The 22,331-nt window shown below is 47.3% G+C and overlaps 2 protein-coding genes and 1 long non-coding RNA gene across 27 annotated transcripts in view; 1 reads left to right on the top strand and 2 right to left on the bottom strand.

Annotated features, from left to right (window-relative positions):
• Window positions 1-1,556: 1,556 nt before the first annotated feature.
• Window positions 1,557-21,269, bottom strand: LOC114674224 (uncharacterized). Of its 3 annotated transcripts, XR_013409784.1 has the most exons (3): window positions 20,084-20,816; window positions 3,961-4,215; window positions 1,557-2,614 (listed from the first exon to the last, which is right to left on the bottom strand). XR_013409784.1 is itself a non-coding variant. In XM_028840319.2 (2 exons), exons 1-2 carry the CDS (start codon window positions 21,267-21,269, stop codon window positions 2,560-2,562), a joined length of 510 nt encoding a protein of 169 aa, XP_028696152.2. In that variant the 3' UTR covers window positions 1,557-2,559. The 3 variants fall into 3 exon arrangements, 1 of the variants encoding a protein (XP_028696152.2); XR_003725241.2 differs by lacking the exon at window positions 3,961-4,215 and having other exon boundaries at window positions 20,084-20,869; XM_028840319.2 differs by lacking the exon at window positions 3,961-4,215 and having other exon boundaries at window positions 20,815-21,269.
• On the bottom strand, window positions 11,358-15,545 carry LOC144337147 (uncharacterized). Its single transcript, XR_013409820.1, has 3 exons — window positions 15,180-15,545; window positions 11,954-12,141; window positions 11,358-11,786 (listed from the first exon to the last, which is right to left on the bottom strand). It is a non-coding gene; the product is annotated as an uncharacterized LOC144337147 (long non-coding RNA).
• The window catches only part of ZNF329 (zinc finger protein 329), a 36,198-nt gene continuing 34,786 nt past the window's right edge, over window positions 20,920-22,331 (top strand). For 10 of the 23 annotated variants that reach the window (XR_013409769.1, XR_013409764.1, XR_013409768.1 and 7 more), the window contains exon 1: window positions 20,920-21,632. The gene's annotated coding sequence lies outside the window, so the exon portion shown is untranslated. Of the gene's footprint in view, window positions 21,689-22,331 lie in introns of all 23 variants that reach the window. The other 13 variants (XR_013409765.1, XR_003725240.2, XM_028840317.2 and 10 more) reach the window with 8 other exon arrangements.

Raw genomic sequence — 22,331 nt, 5'->3', positions numbered from 1 at the left:
GACGGGGTTTCACCATGTTGGTCAGGCTGGTTTCGAACTTCTGACCTCAGGTGATCTGCCCATTTCGGCCTCCCAAAGTGCTAGCATTACAGGAATGAGCCACTGCCCCAGCCCCATATGCTTTTTTAAATCAATGGTCTTCTATTGGTTCAAATTAAGCAACATATGACTAAGAATAAAATATGTAAAGCTATAAGTTGGCCCAAACGATTATGACAGCTGGACCATTATGGCAGCTGGTGGTGTTCAACTGAGTCCTAAACCAGCTGTGCAACTGAATCCTGGACCCAGGATTTGATTTCCACTCATCATTCTCTGTCTCTCTTTCATCACACACAGCATCTCAAATCGTTCCATGTAAAGGGGGACACATTTTAAAATTGTTTTTAAAAAGAAGAAAGATGTGTCTTTCTGTCTTTGAAGTGTGAGCATTGAGGACACCTCTGTGAACTTCTGAGAGCTTGGGAACGTATTGTAAAAATTAATGTGCATTTGAACTATAAATTATTAGTATCATAGCTTTGTTCCCAGAAGAGAGGCTCTTTGGTTACCGCCGCTCATTCATTCTTTGCCTGTTTTCCCCAACATCAAAAGTAAGCTCACCATCAGGATGATCCACACTGGACATAGCACATGGGGGAAAGGCTAAGACTTTGGGCTCTGAGCAGAGGCTGATCACAAACAACCTCCAGAAAATGACCTGCCTCGAAGAGGAATGCAGGAAGTCCACAGAATGCCGGACAAACCAGTGAGGCAGGTTTGGAATAATCTAGTACACACCTTTGCACCCTGTATCTGTTAAGGCATGTTTGGTTGGAAATAAATAAAAACCCAAATAACCAACACCGTTTTCTCACAAAGAAAATCTGCAAGTATAGGTCTTTCCTGGTGCTAGTTAAGCTGCCCAATGAAGTCACAGAGGAGGAGGCTCACTCTTTCCCTCTTGCTGTCCTTAGTGTGGGGCATCTTTTCTTTAGGCCAGTAGGATGTAGACAAGGAACAAGCCAGCCACACACCTCCTGCTAGTCCTGAACACAACCCATCTCAATATTTCTCTGCCTTGGGAATAGACCTTTTTTTCTCTGATGAGAACTGACTCCCATCTTTCTTGAGTCTTTTTCTTATTTACTCCTCTGTTCAACAACCATGGAGGATACACACATCGAAAATGAAAGAAATCTGCTCTCAGCAGTATTGAACATTTTCCAGATATTCTTGTTACTACAAATAAAGTATGAGACCAGGCTCATACTTACAATCCCAGCACTTTGGGATGCCAAAGCAGGAGGATCACCTGAGCTCAGAAGTTCAAGACCAACCTGAGCAACATAGCAAAACGTCGTCTGTATTAAAAAAGCAAAAAACTTAGCTGGGTGTGTTGGCACACTCCTATAGTCTTAGCTACACAGGAGGCTGAAGTAGGAGGATCTTGAGCTAAGGAAGTTGAAGCTGCAGTGAGCCCTGATTATGCCACTGCACTCCAGCCTGGGTGACAGAGCTTGACCTTGTCTTAATAAATAAATCAATTTGATATGAAATAGACCTAAGTGCTGTAATAATTGGGAAAGGAAACCTAAAAATGCATTTATTAACATTAACATACTTTAAAAACCCAATTGAAAAATTAAAAAATCAAGATTACAATAAGCCAGGCAGAATAAAAAAGATGGACAAATCAACACCATAAAGCAATGCACAAAATCTATACCTGCAATGGGTATATTGAAATGGAGGTTCCTTTCACAATAGAATCATAAAAACATAAAATGTCTGAAATTAGTTTGCTGGGAAATGTGAAGATAAGTTTTGGAAGAATTACAAGTAAACTTACATAAATGAAAATGCTTATCAAGTTCGAGGATGGATGGCCAAAGAGTAAAGTGTCAGTTACCCAAATTCATCACTAGATACGATGAAAGAGCGCATAGGATTACAACAGAGCCTTTTGGGAGGCTTGACCCTTGAACTTTCGTTTCTGCTTCTCCCTCCTCCAGTGTGAGAGAAAGAACTGATTGCTATTCTTCACATAACCAATTGGCTTCAAACTCATCTTAAGGAGAAACACCTGCAGAAATGACTGGTTCAGGCGTGTTCTTTGCTTTTGCCAAAATTTGGACTTCAGATCCATCAATAGCATACAGTTCTTATTACAGAGCTCTTTAGGGGCCATGGCGAGGGAATCATTTTGTGGTTCAGCAGGTTGACACAATTTATTTTGAATGGAAGTGTGTGATTCTGGGCACCTATTTTCACGCAGAGAGGACCCATGCCACACTCTATGAAGAACAGAGAAAGAGAGACAGCACCCACATCTGCATGGATCTCTTTGAGTCCACCACATCCCAGAGAGTGCTTCCATGTCACATCCTTGGACCTGTGGAATATCTTCTTTCCATTGTTGCAGCCCCTTGGCTGTGCCTCTGAGGCTACCAGGCCCTTCCTTCTGACTGTAGTGGCCTCTGCTCTGCATGAGATGTCTGCCTTACAGGAAGTGTCTCTGAGTCAGGGCAGCAGGGGCCATCCTGAGCCGGCAGAACTGGTTACCTGTGATGGCTGCTTCTAGGAGACCCCAAACCGTGGCTCAGCAAGACCAAACGAGAATTGAGAGCAGAAGCTGGTGGAGAGCAAGAAAGGGTTATCATGTAAGGTGTAGTTTTGGCAGAAGTGACACTACACCACCATTCATTATCTTCAATTTCACTGACTGGACACAGTGGCTCACATCTGTAATCCTAGAGGCTGAGGTGGGTGGACTGCTTGAGGTCAAGAGTTTGAGACCAGCCTGGCTGATATGGCAAAAACCTGTCTCTACTAAAAATACAAAAATTAGCCAGGTGTGGTGATGTATGCCTGTAATCCCAGCTTCTTGGGAGGCTGAGGCATAAGAATTAATTGAACCCAGGAGGCAGAGGTTGTAGTGAGCTGAGATCATACCACTGCACTGCAGCCTGGATGACAAAGCAAGACTCTGACTCAAAAAAAAAAGTTTTTTTTTTTTTTCATTAAGTCCAGGCTGGGCGCAGTGGCTCATGCCTGTAAGCCCAACGCTATGAGCCCAAGATGGGAGGATCGCTTGAGCCCAGGAGTTCAAGACCAGCCTGAGCAACATACTTGCCCAGTTGTTTGTGTGAGATTCCGTCTCTACGAAAACAAACAAAAACACGAGTTGCGCATGGTGGTGTATACCTGTAATCCCAGGTACTCAGGAGGCTGAGGTGGGAGGCTCGCCTGAGCCTAGGAAGTCGAGGCTGTAATCGCACCACTGCACTCCTGCCTGGGCAACAGAGCAAGAGACCCTATCTCAATACAAACAAAAATAAAAGTCACAAAACAAAAAATGTAATTAAATCCAGATGTAAGGGCTTCTAGGGCTGACTCCTGGGCTCAAGTATGAGCTGTAGCCAGGCACTGTCCATCCTTTAACTCAGCCCTCCCCAGTGTATGGCCTTGGTTTTTTCGGAGGCACACATCTTTGCAGTCTTAAGGATGGTGATTGCAGTTCCAAGTCTAGCATGTAGCCATGCAACATTTGGCTAAAGAAGGTGGCATCAGGAAGTGTATTTGTTTTCTATTGCCACTGTAACAAATTACCAAAACTTTGTGTCTTAAAACAACAACAAATTTGTTGGCTCACAGCTCTGGAAGTCAGAAGTCCAAAATGGGTCTTACTAGGCTAAAATGTCAGCAGGACTGTGGTCCTTCTGGGGGGTCTAGGAGAGAATCCATTTATTGGCTTTTTCCAGCTTCTAGAGACTACCTGCACTCCTTGGCTTATGGCCCCTTCCTGCATTTTTAAAGGCAGCAGTGTAGCTTCTTCAAATCTCTCATTCCATTATCACATCATCTACTCTGATTCCTGCTTCAAGTTATACAAAGACATTTGATTAAATAGGGCCCACCCCAAGTAATCCAGAATAATCTACCCATCTCAAGAATCTGGCCAGGCATGGTGGCTCATACCTGTAATCCCAACAATTTGGGAGGCTGAGGCAGGAAGAGCGCTTGGGCCAAGGAGTTCGAGACCGGTCTGGGCAACAGAGCAAGACCCCTGTCTTAACAACAACAACAAAAGTAGCTGGGTGTGGTGGCATGCACCTGTGGACCCAGCTACTCAGGAAGCTGAGGCAGGAATATCGCTTGAGCCCAGGAGTTCCAGGCTACAATGAGCCATGATCACACCACTGCACTCCAGCCTGGATGACAGAGACCCTGTCCCTAAAACAAACAAAAACAGATCCTTAGTGGCATCTTCAATGTCCCCTTTGCCATGTGAAGGTAACATATGTATAGGTTCCAGGGTTTGGAATGTGGACATCTCTGAAGGAAAGGGGGCATTACTCTCCCTACCACAAAGAAGTAATACAACATTTTGGCTGCGCGCAGCAGCTCATGCCTGTAATCCCAGCACTTTGGGAGGCTGAGACAGGTGGATCACAAGGTCAGGCATTCAAGACCAGCCCGGTCAACACGGTGAAACCCCGTCTCTACTAAAAATACAAAAAATTAGCCGGGCATGGTGGCGGGCGCCTGTAGTCCCAGCTACTCGGGAGGCTGAGGCAGGAGAATCGCTTGAACCGGGAGGTGGAGGTTTCAGTGAGCCGAGATCACACCACTGCATTCCAGCCTGGGCAACAGAGCTAGACTTATTCTCAAAAAAAAAAAAAAAAAAAAAAAAGAAGTAATACAAAATTTTCAGAAGACTTCTCTGTTGTTGACTTGCTCTGACCCTGTTAGCCAGGATTAACACATGCATCCATGTCCTGGCTGTGAGAAAAGCTGGAAAAGAGTGTAGCTGGTTTTTTTGTCATCCATAGAAGGCGCCAGACTGTGCTGCAATGAAGGTGGGTGGCACAGCCACAGTAGCTGGCACAAAAGTCAGCTTGGGTGGAGCCCATCTACCCCAGAGACCTCTCCTCACATTAAGTTATAAGGCCACAAACCAGATCTGGGCGGAAGTTTCTGGACTTGCTGCCAGCAAAGATCTGGAACTGAGGGTCGACAGCTCATGCCTGCAATCCCAGCACTTTAGGAGGCTGAGGCAGGAGGATCACGTGAGACCAGGAGTTAAAGACCAGCCTGGGCAACATAGTGAGACTCCATCTCTACCAAAAAAATTAAAAAATTAGCTGGGCATGGTGACATGTGCCTGTAATCCCAGCTACTCAGGAGGCTTAGGTGGGAGGATTTCTCGAACCCGGGAGATTAAGGCTGCAGTGAGTTATGATCAGGCCGCTGCACTCCAGCCTGGGCAACAGGGTGAGACCCTGTCTAAAAAACAAAAAACAAAACAAAACAAAACAAAAAATCTGGAACTGAGTGAAGTCCCAATATCCAGGGAGCAGCTAGCTACCAGGACATGGGGACCCTGGTGTAGGATTGAATGGGGTGCTGGAAGGGAAAGATGGCATTCCACTGAGGTAAGGGAGAAGTGTAAGCTCTCCCTTGGGTATAGGAGGGAATCCAGAATTTTTTTTTTTTTTTTGAGACAGAGTCTCGCTCTGTCGCCCAGGCTGGAGTGCAGTGGCGCAATCTCGGCTCACTGCAAGCTCCGCCTCCCGGGTTCACGCCATTCTCCTGCCTCAGCCTCCTGAGTAGCTGGGACTACAGGCGCCCGGCACCGCGCCCGGCTAATTTTTTGTATTTTTAGTAGAAACGGGGTTTCACCGTGGTCTCGATCTCCTGACCTTGTGATCCGCCCGCCTCGGCCTCCCAAAGTGCTGGGATTACAGGCGTGAGCCACCGCGCCCGGCCCAGAATTTCAAAACATGAGAGAGAGAGAGAAGAGACAGAGACAGACAGAGACAGAAAGAGACTGAGAAATTGAGAGAAAAGTCTTCATGTGAGGCTGTGCGGTGGCTCAAGTCTGTAATCCCAGCACTTTGGGAGGCCAAGGCAGGTGAATCACCTGAGGTCGGGAGTTTGAGATCAGCCTGACCAACATGGAGAAACCCTGTCTCTACTAAAAATACAAAATTAGCCGGGCGTGGTGGCACATGCCTGTAATCCCAGCTCCTCGGGAGGCTGAGCAGGAAAATCACTTGAACCCAGGAAACTGAGGTTGTGGTGAGCTGAGATCGTGCCACTGCACTTTAGCCTGGGCAACAAGAGTGAAATGCCATCTCAAAAAAAGAAAAAAAAAAAAAGATTCATTTATGAGACCTTTCCACTCATCCCTTTCCTCAAATACACCCCAGAGCATCCTCAGAACACCCCAGATACCCTTTTGGGCAGCTATGGGTGAAGTTGCCCATCAATCTCAGCTCCAGGGGATGGCCCACTGACCTCATTCTGTCTCCGTTGCTGCAGTGATTAATCCACGGGCATCGAAGCACTGGTCCAAGCCAGTCAGTGCAAGGCACCCTCCTGTCCATGACAAGTGTCAAAGCAATGAACATGAACGGAGAGTGAAGCCCAGGACTTTGATTAAAAGTTAGGAGAGTGTGTTAGGCTGAAAAATGGCCCCCAAAGATGTCAGGCCCGAATTCTGGGAACCTATGAATGTTGCCTTATATAGGGACAGGGGCTGCATATGTATTTAAAGATCTTGAGAGGGGAGATGATCCTGGATTGTGCATGTAATCACATGTATCTTTACAAGAGGGAGGCAGAGACAGATGAGACCGCACATACGCAGAAAAGGAGAAGGTGATGGGACTGTGGAGGCGGACACCAGAGTTGTGCAGCCACAAGTCAAAACATGCCAGCAGGCCGGGTGTGGTGACTCACGCTTGTAATCCCAGCACTTTGGGTGGCTGAGGCAGGAGGATCACCTGAAGTCAGGAGTCTGAGACCAGCCTGGCCAACATGATGAAACCCCGTCTCTACTAAAAATACAAAAGCTGGCTGGGCACAGTGGCCCACGCCTGTAATCTCAGCACTTTGGGAGGCTGAGGTGGGTGAATCACAAGGTCAGGAGTTCAAGACCAGCCTGGCCAACATGGTGAAACCCCATCTCTACTAAAAACACAAAAATTAGCCAGGCATGGTGGCAGGTGCCTGTAATCCCAGCTACTCGGGAGGCTGAGGCAGAGAATTGCTTGAAGCTGGGAGACAGAGGTTGCAGTGAGCCGATATCATGCCACTGCACTCCAGCCTGGGTGACAGAGTGAGACTCCCTCTCAAAAAAATAAAAATAAAATAAAAATAGGCCAGGCGTGGTACCTCACACTTGTAATCCCAGCATTTTGGGAGTCCAAGGCGGGTGGATCACGAGGTCTGGAGTTCGAGACCAGCCTGGCCAATATGGTAAAACTCGGTCTCTACTAAAAATTTAAAAATTAGCTGGGCATGGTGTTGTGCGCCTGTAACCCCAGTCACTGGGGAGGCTGAGGCAGGAGAATGGCTTGAACCCAGGAGGCAGAGGTTGCAGTGAGCTGAGATTGTGCTACTGCACTCCAGACTGGGTGATGGAGCAAGACTCTGTCTCAAAAAATAAATAAATAATAAAATAAAATTAAAAATACAAATACAAAAATTACCTGGGTTTGGTGGCATGTGCATGTCATGCCCCCTACTTGGGAGGCTGAGGCAGGAGAATTGCTTGAACCTGGGAGGTGGAGATTGCAGTGAGCCAAGATCACGCCGCTGCACTCCAGCCTGGGCAACAGAGTAAGACTCTGTCTCAGAAAAAAAAAAAAAAAAGGAAAAAGCCAGCAGCCACCATAAGCTGGAAGAAGCAAGGAATGAATTATCTCCTGGAGCCTCCAAGAGAAGTACAACCTGTCCAATAGCTTGATTTTGGCCCAGGTATGGATTTCATGCTTCTGGCCTTCAGAAATGAGAGAATCTATTTGTCTTATTTTAATATTTATTTTATCTCTTGTTTTAAGACACTGAGTTTGTAGTGATTTGTTACAGTGGTGATAGGAAACTAATACAGAAAACAAAGCCCAGTCTCTTGAAAGAAGCCGAGCCACATTGGCCGGGCGCAGTGGCTTACGCCTGTAATCCCAGCACTTTGGGCAGCCAAGCCGGGTGGATCACCTGAGGTCAGAAGTTCAAGACCAGTCTGGTCAACATGGTGAAACCCTGTCTCCACTAAATAGACAAAAATTAGCCAGGCGTGGTGGTGGGTGCCTGTAATCCCAGCTACTCAGGAGGCTGAGACAGGAGAATCACTTGAACCCGGGAGGCAGAGGTTGCAGTGAGCCGAGATCGTGCCATTGCGCTCCAGCCTGGGTAACAAGAGTGAAACTTCATTCCAAAAAAAAAGAAGCAGCAGCTGAGCCATATTGCTGTCAATGGGAGCCAATTTAAGAATAATCAATATTGCAGACCGCTGATGGGAAAGGTGGAAGGAAACTAAGTATTTGAAGACATTGTTGAACTGCTGGATCATACTGATCCTGAAGCTATTCTGGCTGTCTAACTCTCCAGGCATGTGAATAAAAATTATCTGATGAGGTGGGCTAGTTGCTACCAGCCCAGCAAGCATCCTGACTCATAGCACAGCAGCAGCAGATTCATTTGCTTTATCTTTTCTTTTGAGACTGTTTAAAATGGCAGCATAAGTCCTTTGGATCCCATCATCCCATCAGCTTGATATAGGTCTCTCTCTCTCTCTCTCTCTTTCTTTCTTTCCAGACAGACTCTCGCTCTGTCACCAGGCTGGAGTGCAGTGGTGCAATATCGGTTCACTGCAACCTCCGCCTCCTGGGTTCAGGTGATTCTCCTGCCTCAGCCTCCCAAGTACCTGGGACTTCAGGCGCTCGCCACCATGCCCAGCTCATTTTTGTATTTTTAGTAGAGACAAGGTTTCACCATGTTGGCCAGGATGGTCTCCAGCTCTTGATCTCATGATCCACCCACCTCGGCCTCCCAAAGTGCTGGGATTACAGGCGTGAGCCACTGCACCCGGCCAGCTTGCATATAGTTTTAAAACTGTTATTTATTTATTTATTTATTTATTTATTTTATTTATTTTTTTTTTTTTGAGACGGAGTCTCGCTCTGTCGCCCAGGCTGAAGTGCAGTGGCCGGATCTCAGCTCACTGCAAGCTCCGCCTCCCGGGTTCACGCCATTCTCCTGCCTCAGCCTCCCGAGTAGCTGGGACTACAGGCGCCTGCCACCTCGCCCGGCTAGTTTTTTTTTTGTATTTTTAGTAGAGACGGGGTTTTACCGTGTTAGCCAGGATGGTCTCGATCTCCTGACCTCGTGATCCACCCGTCTCGGCCTCCCAAAGTGCTGGGATTACAGGCTTGAGCCACCGCGTCCGGCCTATTTATTTATTTTTGAGACAGAGTCTCGCTCTGTCTCCCAGGCTGGAGTGCAGTGGCACGATCTCAGCTCACTGCAACCTCCACCTCCTGGATTCAAGCGATTCTCCTGCCTCAGCCTCCGAGTAGCTGGGACTATAGGCATGGGCCGTCTCGCCTGGTTAATTTGTGTATTTTTTAGTAGAGTCGGGGTTTCACCGTGTTGGCCAGGATGGTCTTGATCTCCTGACCTCGTGATCCGCCCATCTCAGCCTCCCAAAGTGCTGAGATTACAGGCACGAGTAACCACGCTCGGCTGTTTTAAAACTTTTAAAATTAAAGTTTAGTCCAGGCATGGCGACTCACACCTGTAATCCCAGCACTTTGGGAGGTCAAGGCATTAGGATCACTTGAGGTCAAGAGTTCCAGACCAGCCTGGCCAACATGGTGAAACGCTGTCCACTAAAAATACAAAAACTAGCCAGGTGTGGTGGTACTTGCCTGTAATCCCAGCTCCTCAGGTGGTTGAGGCAGGAGAATCACTTAAACCCAGGAGGCAGAGGCTGGAGTGAGCAGAGATCACACGACTGCACTCCAGCCTGGGCAACAGAGTGAGACTGTGTCTCAAAACATTAATTAAATTAAAGTTTGTATATAAACTTTATATACATAAACTATATAAACTTTAAACATATATATACATATATATAGGCATAAAGTCCAAATTGTCACAGCTTGATGAGATTTTTTATGTATGTCTAAATATATAAATATTTAATACCCATATATAAAAATCCATCACACAGGTCAACAGAAAATATCTTTCCAAAACCCTGTACCACTTCCTGGTTAATATCTCCCAGAGTTAACTACTATCCTGATTATCATCCTAAGTTTGTTTCTGTCCTCAAACTTCCTATCAATGGAATCATATAGTCTATGGTTTGCTGTGTCTGGCTTCTTCCAGTCAGCACAATGTGTTTGAGAGTCATCTAAGTTGCTGCATGTATCAGTAGTTCATGTTTGGTAAATTGCTGAGTAGAATTCCACTATGGATGGACCACAGTTTGTCCATTTTATTATTGATGGACTGCTGGGCTGTATCCAGTTTTGGCCGCTTATGACTAATGCTTCTACGAATGTCCTTTTAGATGTCTTTTGGGGACATGGCTCATACTTCCATTGTGAGAAATTACTATTATGTTCTCTTGGGCAATTTTTCCAGAAAGAATACAAATTTTGAATGCTAACAGGTCTGTAGTGCTTACTCTCTCCTCATATATGTGAATGATATATTTGCTGAGCATCAAATCCTGAAATCAGAGTCTTCTTGTTTCTGGAATCTTCACTTATCTTCTGATGTCCAGGGTTTCAGAAGAGAAACCAATGCTGCTTATCTCCTGTGCCCTTTGTAAGAGATTTTCAATGAAAGTTGGGAAGTTTGCACTAGTTTTGGAGTATGGGTACTTCACCAGGCTACGATGTCTTTTTAACCCTGCCAAGACACTGGACATGCCCTTAGAAATGTGAACATACATACAACTTTTTCTTTTTTTTTTAGACGGAGTTTTGCTCTTGTCACCCAGGCTGGAGTGCAATGGCACAATCTCGGCTCACTGCAACCTTCGCCTCCCGGGATCAACGGATTCTCCTGCCTCGGCCTCCAGAGTAGCTAGGATTACAGGCATGTGCCACCACACCCACCTAATTTTTGTATTTTTAGTAGAGACAGGGTTTCACCATGTTGGCCAGGTTTGTCTCAAACTCCTGACCTCAGGTGATCCTCCTGCCTCGGTCTCCCAAAGTGCTGGGATTACAGGTGTGAGCCACCGTGCCCGGCCAACATACAACTCTTTATGATGCCTCTATTTAAGTAAGTAGCAGAATGCCATTGGCAAAGTATTGGCAAGTTAGTATAAAGCTCTCTGATTTGTTTGGAGTGATAATATTTGGATTATGCAGGAAAAAAACTGATAGCATATCCTTTAGCCCTCATCTAGGACTATCATAAAATCATACACATAATGACACCCATGACGCTAAAAGGTGTATGATTTCTGCACCACTCTTCAAGGTTGGTGGTTCTTCTATTCATATGTGATGTAGAAAAATAGAAAAGCTGTTGCCATTGATAACATTTACATGTGATTACCTATGACAACCATTTCTCTTCTTTTTTCATTTTTTAGACAGGGTCTCATTTAGTCACCCAGGCTGGAGTGCAGTGGTACCATCTTAGCTCACTGTAGCCTTGACCTCCTCAAGCAATCATCACTTCCCAAGTAGCTGGGACTACAGGAATGTACCACCACGCACAGCTAATTTTTGTATTTTTATTAGAGATGGGGTCTCTCCATGTTGCACAGGCTAGTCTTGGACTCCTGAGCTCAAGTGATCCACCTGCCTTGCCCTCCGAAAGTGCTGGGATTACAGGTGTGAGCCACCGTGCCCAGCCATGATTATCTACGGCAACCTTTTTTTTTTTTTTTTTTTTTTTTTTTTTTTTTTTGAGATGGAGTCTTGCTCTGTCGCCCAGGCTGGAGTGCAGTGGTGTAATCTCGGTTCACTGCAACCTCCACCTCCTGGGTTCAGCTATTCTGCCTTAGCCTCCTAAGTAGCTGGGATTACAGGCATATGGCAGACATTTCTTTTTCTTTTTCTTTTTCTTTTTCTTTTGAAATGGAGTCTCGCTCTGTCCCCCAGGCTGGAGTGCAGTGGCGTGATCTGGGCTCACTGCAAGCTACGCCTCCCAAGTTCACACCATTCTCCTGCCTCAGCCTCCCAAGTAGCTGGGACCAGAGGCGCCCGCCACCGCACCTGGCTAATTTTTTTTTGTATTTTTAGTAGAGACGGGGTTTCACCTTGTTAGCCAGGATGGTCTTGATCTCCTGACCTTGTGGTCCACCCGCCTCGGCCTTCCAAATGCTGGGATTATAGGCGTGAACCACTGAGCCCGGCCGTGTATATGACAGACATTTCTATCAGACATTGTTTATCAGGCCTAGACCCTGAGTCCCCATCAAATGGGTGTTTCTATGGCAAATTAGGGACATATGTAGAGTAGAACTTATCCCTGCTGATCTGTGGCTGCAGGGAGTCACAAGTTTGCAGTCTGGTTACATTCAGGTACTTAAGAGTTAAAAAGGCCGGGTGCGGTGGCTCAAGCCTGTAATCCCAGCACTTTGGGAGGCCGAGACGGGCGGATCACGAGGTCAGGAGATCGAGACCATCCTGGCTGACACAGTGAAACCCCGTCTCTACTAAAAAATACAAAAAAAAAAAAAAACTAGCCGGGCGAGGTGGCGGGCGCCTGTAGTCCCAGCTACTCGGGAGGCTGAGGCAGGAGAATGGTGTGAACCCGGGAGGCGGAGCTTGCAGTGAGCCAAGATCACGCCACTGCACTCCAGCCTGGGCGGCAGAGCGAGACTCTGTCTCAAAAAAAAAAAAAAAAAAAAAGAGTTAAAAAACAGATGGTGGCTTTTGCCTCCTTTATAATTTATCCCTGATGTCAAATAAAATGGAATTCCAACCAATAGCTTTTCCACATTGATTTTTTTTCAATGAGTTTTTCTAATTTGTATGAATTTCCTGGTGTCAAATAAGGTAAAAGCCATGGTTGAAAGCTTGCCAACACTGACTACATTCATAGTGTTCTCCAGTATGAGTCCTCTTATGTTCAATAATATGAGAAAAACTCCCAAATGCTCTTCACGCAAATTACATGTATGGGGTTTTCCTCAGTATGAGTCCTCTGATGTCACATCATAAGGGCTAGGCTGCATCTGAAGCCTTTCCCATGATGACTATATCCATCGCTTTGCTCTCCAGTGTGTCTTCTGTGATTTTTGAGTAGTGGAGGAGCAAAGTGTAAAACCTTTCCCTGAATGATCACCTTCATAAGGTGTCTCTATAGATTCTTACCTATAGGGTAAAACTGTTCACTTCTTTAGAAGAATTTCCTAAATTCACAGCAAATATATAATTTCCCACAAGTATAAATTGTCTCATATTGAATAAGGTATAATTTGTGTCTACAGCCTTTGCTACAGCGATTACATTTATAGTATCGTTCTCCTGTATAAGTTCTGAAACATACTGAAAGAAATATTTCTCCATAAAGACTCTCCAACACTCAACACCTTTGTAAGGTCTATTTACTGAGAGAGTTTACTCATACGCCACTGGGGTTGAGCTCTGTTTAAAGACTTCTCTACACATATTACATTTATATGGTCTCTCTCCAGTATGACTTCTCTGATGTCAGAAAGTATTTACCATAAACAGGGATTTCTCACAATTCAGAACATCTGTAGGGCTTGTCACCTGTGTGAGTGCTCTCAAACCAAAGATGAGAGGAGCTCTGAATAGACTTTCCCACATTCCTGACATTCAACTGAACTCTCTCTAACCTGAATTCTCTTACATTGACTGAGGCTTGTGCTACACTTAAAAAATTTACTACGTATATTTCATATATAAGGCTTTTCTGCACTGAACTATTTGCAAGTCTAAGAAGTTGAGTGTTTTGACCAAAAGCATTCCCAAAATCATGATTTTCAGGGTTTTTTCCCTGTGCATTTGTGGTTTATTAAATCTGAACTTTGTTTTACAATGAATCATGTATGTAGTGGTGTTTTCTGATAAGAATATTGATTAGTGGGCTTGGCACGGTTGCTCACACCTGTAATCCCAACACTTTGGGAGGCCAAGGCGGGTGGATCACGAGGTCAGGAGTTCAAGACCAGCCTGGCCAAGATGGTGACACTTCCATCTCTCCTAAAAATACAAAAATTAGCCAGGTGTGGTGGCAGTTGCCTGTAATCCCAGCTACTTGAGAGGCTGAGGCAGAGAATTGCTTGAACCCAGGAGGTGGAGGTTGCAGTGAGCCAAGAACATGCCACTGCAATCCAGCTTGGGTGACAGAGTGAGACTCTGTCTCAAAAAACAACAAAGCCGGGCGCAGTGGCTCACGCCTGTAATCCCAGCACTTTGAGAGGCCGAGGCGGGCGGATCACGAGGTCAGGAGATGGAGACCATCCTGGCTAACATGGTGAAACCCTGTCTCTACTAAAACTACAGAAAATTAGTCGGGCTTGGTGGCGGCGCCTGTAGTCCCAGCTACTCAGGAGGCTGAGGCAGGAGAATGGCGTGAACCCAGGAGGCGGAGCTTGCAGTTAGCCGAGATTGCGCCACTGCACTCCAGCCTGGGTGACAGAGTGAGACTCCATCTCAAAAACAAAACAAAACAAAATGAAACAAAACAAAACAGAATATTGTTTAGTGGAAGAAGGCTTGAATTCTACTTGACATTAGCTGCGCATTTCTTATTATTGCAGCCTCCCTCCCGAATCAGTGTTGCTCAAGCATCATTTGTTCCACCCATCCCTCCTGGTCTTCCTTCTGCTTCTCTAAGTGGACCTTACAGTCCTGGTTTCTTCCAAATGTGAAGAAATGAGTTCATTCTTTGTGAATCTTTCCATTTTCAGGATGGCATTTTTGTTGTTGTTGTTGTTTTTGGTTTTGTTTGTTTTTGAGACGGAGTCTCACTCTGTCACCCAGGCTGTAGTGCAGTGGTGCAATCTCGGCTCACTGCAACCTCTGCCTCCTGGGTTCAAACAATTCTCCTGCCTCAGCCTCCCAAGTAGCTGGGATTACGACACACACCACCATGCCCAGCTAAGTTTTGTGTGTGTGTGTGTGTGTGTGTGTGTGTGTGTGTATATATATATATATATATATATATATTTTTTTTTTTTTTTTTTTTTTTTTTTAGTAGAGACGGGGTTTCACCATGTTGGCCAAGCTGGTCTCAAACTCCTGACCTTGTGATCCACCCACCTCACCCTCCCAAAGTGCTGGGATTACAGGCATGAGCCACCATGCCTGGCCTGGGATATGGTTTTAAGATAAATGTCTTCCTTCCTGGTTATCTCTTTACTTTTGATGATAGTTTCACAATCTGGAAAAAATCAGATAAATTTTTACACTTCTACAATTGTTTATTGAACAAATAAATTATGGCTTGTTCAGTCTATTTAAAAACCATAATTTTAAGAGCTGGAGAGAAAATGCTGGGATTCAGCAGATCCAAAGCATGTGGATTGGTTTCCAAATCTGTCTTGCCAGGAGTGATTGAGCAAATAAGAATAAGCCCAGTCTCTCCAGGTGGCTGATGAGAAAACAGATCAATATCTGCTACTAGTCACTCCTCACTCTCTTTTCTTGTCTTGTCTTGTCTTTTTTTTTTTTTTTTGAGATGGAGTCTCGCTCTGTCGCCCAGGCTGGAGTGCAGTGGCATGATCTCGGCTCACTGCAAGCTCCACCTCCCGGGTTCACACCATTCTCCTGCCTCAGTCTCCCGAGTAGCTGGAACTACAGGCGCCCGCCACCACGCCTGGCTAATTTTTTGTATTTTTAGTAGAGACAGGGCTTCACTGTGTTAGCCAGAATGGTCTCCATCTCCTGACCTCGTGATCTGCCCACCTCGGCCTCCCAAAGTGCTGGGATTACAGGTGTGAGCCACCGCACCCGGCCCCTGTTTTTGGTTTTGTTTTTGTGACAGGGTCTCACTCTGTTGCCCAGGCTGGAGTGCAATGACACAGTCTTGGTCACTGCAACCTCTGCTTCCGGGGTTCAAATGATTCTCCTGCCTCAGCCTCCCGAGTAGCTGGAATTACAGGAGAGCACCACCATGCTTTGCTAATTTGTTTTAGTAGAGACGGGGTTTTATCATGTTGGCCAGGCTGGTCTTGAGCCACCGCACCCGGCCTAAGCTGCTATGTTTTGGGGTAATTTCTTACAAAGCAGTGGATAATTAACACAGAACCTCTCCCTGTTCCTTGCCTTGGGACTAAAACACATGAGACTAGCTTTAACAAACAGGATGTTAGCTCGTGTGTGAACAGAGGTGTGAGGTATGCTCCCCAATAAACCTTTTGCAGTTCCAACTCCATCTCAGTATCTACTGATCCTTAACTGTGACGCCTGGAGAAGCCAGACAGAAAAAAATCAGAGGAAAAGGAAGCAGGGAGCTGTTACATAAAACTTAATGCGCAGCTGTGAGACAGACTCCAGCACAGACATGGGTGAACTATATGAAGTGGCCAGTCTCCTCAACAATTGGGTAGCTAATGAACAGACTTACAGGACATGTGCAAATTTGCTGGTTATTAAGAACATGCAGGCCGGGCGCAGTGGCTCAAGCCTGTAATCCCAGCACTTTGGGAGGCCGAGACGGGCGGATCACGAGGTCAGGAGATTGAGACCACCCTGGCTAACACGGTGAAGCCCCATCTCTACTAAAAAATACAATAAAACTAGCCAGGCGAGGTGGCGGGTGCCTGTAGTCCCAGCTACTCGGGAGGCTGAGGCAGGAGAATGGCGTAAACCCAGGAGGAGGAGCTTGCAGTGAGCTGAGATCCGGCAACTGCACTCCAGCCCGGGCGACAGAGCGAGACGCCGTCTCAAAAAAAAAAAAAAAAAAGAAGAACAACAACATGCAAGTTAGGCCAGGCGTGGTGGCTCAAGCCTGTAATTCCAGCACTTTGCAAGGCTGAGGCAGACAGATCACCTGAGGTCAGGAGTTTGAGACCAGCCTGGCCAGTATGGAGAAACTCTGTCTCTACTTAAAAAAAAAAAAATTAGCCAGGCATGGTGGCGTGCACCTGTAATCCCAACTACTAGGGAGGCTGAGACAGGAGAATCACTTGAACCTGGGAGGCGGAGGTTGCAGTGAGCCAAGATTGTACCACTGCACTCCAGCCTGGGCGACACAGCAAGCCTCCATCTCAAACAAACAAACCAACCATGCAATTTAAATGAACAATACATTTCAATTTCTGGGTTGTATACTGTGACAGAAAAAATTCTATGGTGGTACCTGTGGCACTTCCTATTGTGACACTATGATTAGTTTAGGTTATCTGGCAAAGCTGAGGGATTTTGCAGATGTTCCAAAACAGTTGAAAGTCTTTGAAACAGGGCTTGGCCGATGGTAGTGGCTCACACCTGTAATCTCAATACTTTGTAGGCTGAGGCCAGTGGATCACTTAAGGCCAGAAGTTTGAGACCAGCCCGGGCAACATAGTGAGGACTGGTCTCCACTTTTTTTTTTTTTTTGAGACAGAATCTCATTCTGTCACCCAGGCTGGAGTGCAATGGTGCAATCTCGGCTCACTGCAACCTCCACCTCCTGGGTTCAAGTGATTCTCCTGCCTCAGCTTCCCAAGTAACTGGGACTATAGGTGCATACTACCATGCCCGGCTAAACAAAAAAAATTTTTTAAATTAGCCAGGCATGGTGGTGTGTATGCCTGTAATCCCAGCTATTTGAGATGCTGAGGCAGGAGGAATGCTTGAGCCCAGGAAGTTGAGGCTGTAGTAAAGTATGATTGCGCCACTGCAGTCCAGCCTGGATGACAAAGTATGGTGAGGTTCTGTCTAAATAAATAAATGAGAAGGCTTAGTTACCGACTCTTGCTGGTGGCCTGAAAAAAGGAACCTACTGTGAGCTCTACAGCTGCAAAGAAATGGATTCAGCCAACTGAATGAACGTGAAAGTAGATTCTTCTTTTTTTTTTTTTTTTTTTTTTTTTTTTGAGACGGAGTCTGGCTCTGTTGCCCAGGCTGGAGTGCAGTGGCCGGATCTCAGCTCACTGCAAGCTCCGCCTCCCGGGTTCCCGCCATTCTCCTGGCTCAGCCTCCCAAGTAGCTGGGACTACAGGCGCCCGCCACCTCGCCCGGCTAGTTTTTTGTATTTTTTAGTAGAGATGGGGTTTCACCGGGTTAGCCAGGATGGTCTCGATCTCCTGACCTTGTGATCCGCCCGTCTCGGCCTCCCAAAGTGCTGGGATTACAGGCTTGAGCCACCGCGCCCGGCCTTTTTTTTTTTTTTTTTGAGACGGAGTCTCGCTCTGTCGCCCAGGCTGGAGTGCAGTGGCCTGATCTCAGCTCACTGCAAGCTCCGCCTCCCGGGTTCACGCCATTCTCCTGCCTCAGCCTCCCGAGTAGCTGGGACCACAGGCGCCCGCCAGCTCGCCCGGCTAGTTTTTTTTTTGTATTTTTTAGTAGAGACGGGGTTTCACTGTGTTAGCCAGGATGGTCTCGATCTCCTGACCTTGTGATCCACCCGTCTCGGCCTCCCAAAGTGCTGGGATTACAGGCTTGAGCCACCGCGCCCGGCAAAAGTAGATTCTTCTACAATCAAGTCTACAGATGTGAATGTAGCCAGCTGATAGCTAGATTGCTACTTCTGGAGATCCTAAATGGAGGGCCCAGTTAAGCTATGCCCAGACTCTTGACTCACAAGAACAGTGAGATAATAAATACATGTGGTTTTTCCCGGGAGGTGGAGCTTGCAGTGAACCGAGATGGTGCCACTGCACTCCAGCCTGGGCAACACAGCGAGACTCTGTTTCCAAAAAAGAGCAGAAAAAAATATGGTTTTTAAGCTGTTAATTTTGTGGTAAGATGTTACACAAAAACAGAAAACAGGCCAGGCATGGTGGCTCACGCCTGTAATCCTAGCGCTTTGGGAGGCTGAGGCAGGTGGATCACGAGGTCAGGAGTTCGAGACCAACCTGGCCAATATGGCGAAACTCTGTATCCACTAAAAATACAAAAAATAGCTGGGTGTGGTGGTGCATGCCTGTAGTCCCAGCTACTCAGGAGGCTGAGGCAGGAGAATCGCTTGAACCCAGGAGGTGAAGGTTTCAGTGAGTCGAGATCGTGCCACTACATTCCAGCCTGGGTGACAGAGCAAGACTCCATCTCAAAAAAACAAAACAAAAAACCAGAAAACAATAGAGACATGCAAAGCTTAGAGAACATGAGTCTCTGCTGGGTGAACGTGGGTGGCAGTGACCTTCTCACACTGATGGTAGAAGACGTATGAAAGGAAATTTCATATATGACTAAAACTATTTTAAATGTTTATGCCATTCTTTCTAGCTTCTAGGAATTGTACTTGTAGCAGTTCTTCCAAAATGTGCTTCAGTAATTAAACAGCGGATTTGCATTGAAGGTTTACCATGCAGAGCGCACAGGTATTAGCTAATGCAGTCCTCATACAGCAATGTATGTTATACTCTGCTCTGATGGTTAAATGACAAAGTTTTAGAGAAATGAAATCTTTTGACTCAGTTTATGCAACTAGAAAGCATATGTGCTAATAAGCAGATGCTAATTGGCTTGAATCCATTAGTCACTCTTTTTTTTGTTGTTTGTTTTCTCTTGTGAGACAGGGTCTCACTCTGTCACTCAGGCTGAAGTGCAATCACAGCTCACTGCAGCATTGATCTCCTGTGCTCCAGTGATTCTCCTGCCTCACCCTCTCAAAGTGTGGGATTACAAGCATGAGCCTCCACGGCTGGCCCATAGTCACTCAGTCCCCTGTTTAATTACTATCGAAATAAATGCAATAATGGATACTTGGCTCAAGCATATATTGTTGAATATTAATTATCTAACCCAGGGGCTGGATACGGGGTGTTCACACAATTCTTTTTTTTTTTTTTCTTGTGAGACAGAGTCTCACTCTGTCATCCAGGCTAGAGTGCAGTGGTACAATCATGCCTCAACATCCCAGGGCTCAGGGGATTCTCCTGCCTCAGTCTCCTGAGTAGCTGGGACTACAGGTGCGTGCCACAAAGCCCGGTTAATTAAAAAAAATTTTTTTTTTTAGAAATGAGGTCTCACTACGTTGCCCAGACTGTTCTCGAACTCCTGAGCTCAAGCGACCCTCCCTTCCCAGCCTCCCAAAGTGCAGAAAGCACAGGTGTGAGCCACTGGGCCGGGCCCACACAATTGTTTCAAATTTTCTGCCTGTTTGAAAATGTTCTTAATACAATGTTGGGGTAAGGTAAATGCAATATTTATTTTGCAGTTCTTACCTCTTTGGCTGAGGGAATTGCTTGCTCCTCAGAGACTCTTTCTTTCTCTTTTCTTCCTTCCTTCCTTCCTCCCTCTCTTTCTCCCTTTCTCCCTTTCTTTCGCGACTGAGTTTCACTCTTGTTGCCCAGGCTGGAGCGCAATGGCACGATTTCGGCTCACCGCAACCTCTGCCTCCCGAGTTCAAGCGATTCTCTTGTCTCAGCCTTCCTGAGTAGCTGGGACTACAGGTGCCCGCCACCACGCCCGGCTAATTTTTTGTATTTTTGGTAGAGACTATTTTTTGTATTTTTAGTAGTTTCACCATGTTGGCCAGGCTACTCTTGAACTCCTGACCTCAGGCGATCCGCCCGCCTCGGCCTCCCAAAGTGCTGGGATTACAGGCGCGAGCCACCGCGCCCGGCCCTCCTCAGGGAGTTTCTAAACTGTCAGTAAGCCACTGGTTTTCCCTGTATTCATAAAAAAAACTGACAGGAACGCCCAGGATCCTAAAGTGAGCTTCAGTCTCAAGATAGTCAGCGACCGCCCTCCGGGCCAGCGTCGGGGCCTTGAGGGGCCTCTGGAAAGTGAATCACAGGGAGCATCTCGGGGTTTCAGGATTTTGGCTGTCCGCTGCCCAAGCCTTGGCATCACGAGCGTTTTTCCCTCTCACGTTCAGGTCCCTTCAAGGTCGGCGCCAGGTATCCTCCCAGAACACGGGCACACAGCCACGCCCAGGACCCCCACTGCCTACCTGCTGCCGCTAGAGGGCGCCATCGTCGCGGCTAACGCAACCTGAGGAAGGAAGCGGTGGAGCACTACATCGCGGGGTTTTCTGGGAGATGGAGGCGGTGGAAGCATACGCATGCGCAGCGACTGCGCCGCAGTGGGCGCGCATGTGCAGCGGAGGGTCCGGCGTCCGCCTTGGCGGAGGGGCGTGATGACCCGGAGTCTCCAAGCCACCGCAGAGTAGTGCGGGGCCGGGGGCTCTAAGGGGTAGCCGCAACCTGGACAGCCTGGGACACAGCTGCGGGTTCCGGCCAACAGGCCCGGAGTCGCGGCCTCGGCTCCGCTGTGGGTGCACGGGCTGGGGCTGCGGCGACTCCTGTGCGCTCCGCGTCTGCGGCTGGTAGGAATGGGGATCGTCCCCAAATCCCGCCTTCCGGGCAGGGCCTCCCCTGCCAGCGATCCTGCCCACAGTCCAAGCATCCTCCTCGCTTCTCGTGGACTGCGGTGTCAGCCGCCCGAGCCGGTCCCCGGACACCTGGCCAGGTGACGGCCCCCAACCTCCGCCTGGCGGGGGGTGGTCTGCGAGTCCCCCTCATCCCCGGCAGACGTTCCCGAGCTCCGGAGGGAAAAAAGGACGAGGAAGGGGCTGCTTATGAGTCTGTCGGTGTTGATTTAGTAGTTGTGGAATGTGAGCCCTGGGGAAATAAGTGGAAGAGGCATGGACCGTGTGGCTCCACTGGGGCGTTCGCGAATGCCTCCTGGAGGAGGAGACCAACCAGAAAGAAGAGGCAGCGTCCAGCAACTGGACAAAGGCCAGAGGGCCTTTCTGGCAAGAGGACTGGGGTGAGCAGAAGCTGATCCGGCTCTTTATCCCTGGGCGCAAGTGCCGTGTGGCATAGGTCAGTGAAGGCCTGAAAGGGGTGTTGAGCCAGCAACAAAATGCCTTGAGTGCACCATTAAAGAAGCAACAACTATGGCTCACGCCTGTAATCCCAGCACTTTGGGTGGCCCAAGCGGGCGGATTGCCTGAGCTCAGGGGTCCAAGACCAGCCTGGCCAACATGGTGAAACTCCGTCTCTACTAAAAATACAAAAATTAGCCACGCTTGGTGGCACGGGCCTATAATCTCTGCTACTGGGAAGGCCGAGACAGGAGAATCGCTTGAACCGGGGATGCAGAGGTTGGAGGCTGCAGTGAGCCGAGATCACGCCACTGCACTGCAGCCTGGGCTATAGAGCTAGACTATCAAAAAAAAAAACAAAAAACAAAAAACGGAAAAAGATCACATATGTTGGCCAGACAAGGTGGCTCATGCCTGTAACCCCAGCACTTTGGGAGGCTGAGGATTACTTGAGCCCTGGAGTTTGAGAGCAGCCTGGGTAAAATAGTGAGACCCCATCTCTACTAAAAAAATTAGAGGCATGGTGGTGTACACCTGTAGCCCCAGCAACTGGGGAGGTTGAGATGGGAGGATTGCTTGAGCCCATGAGGTCAAGGCTGCAGTGAGCTATGATCATGTCACTGGACTACATCCTAGACAAC

The sequence above is a fragment of the Macaca mulatta genome, chromosome 19 (genome assembly GCF_049350105.2).
Source record: "Macaca mulatta isolate MMU2019108-1 chromosome 19, T2T-MMU8v2.0, whole genome shotgun sequence".
In the NCBI taxonomy this organism is placed as follows: Eukaryota; Metazoa; Chordata; class Mammalia; order Primates; family Cercopithecidae; genus Macaca; species Macaca mulatta.
The sequence above is the reverse complement of the archived record's forward strand: the minus strand, read 5'-3'. Positions and strand labels throughout refer to the sequence as shown.

Excerpts from the sequence above, each read along its gene's own strand:
- LOC114674224 (XM_028840319.2), bottom strand. The coding sequence starts at position 21,269 with ATGCTTGGACTGTGGGCAGGATCGCTGGCAGGGGAGGCCCTGCCCGGA. Across the intron at positions 2,615-20,814 it reads GCGCCCTCTAGCGGCAGCAG|CTTCTGCTCTCAATTCTCGT; the intron begins GTAGGCAGTGGG and ends GCTCTCCACCAG.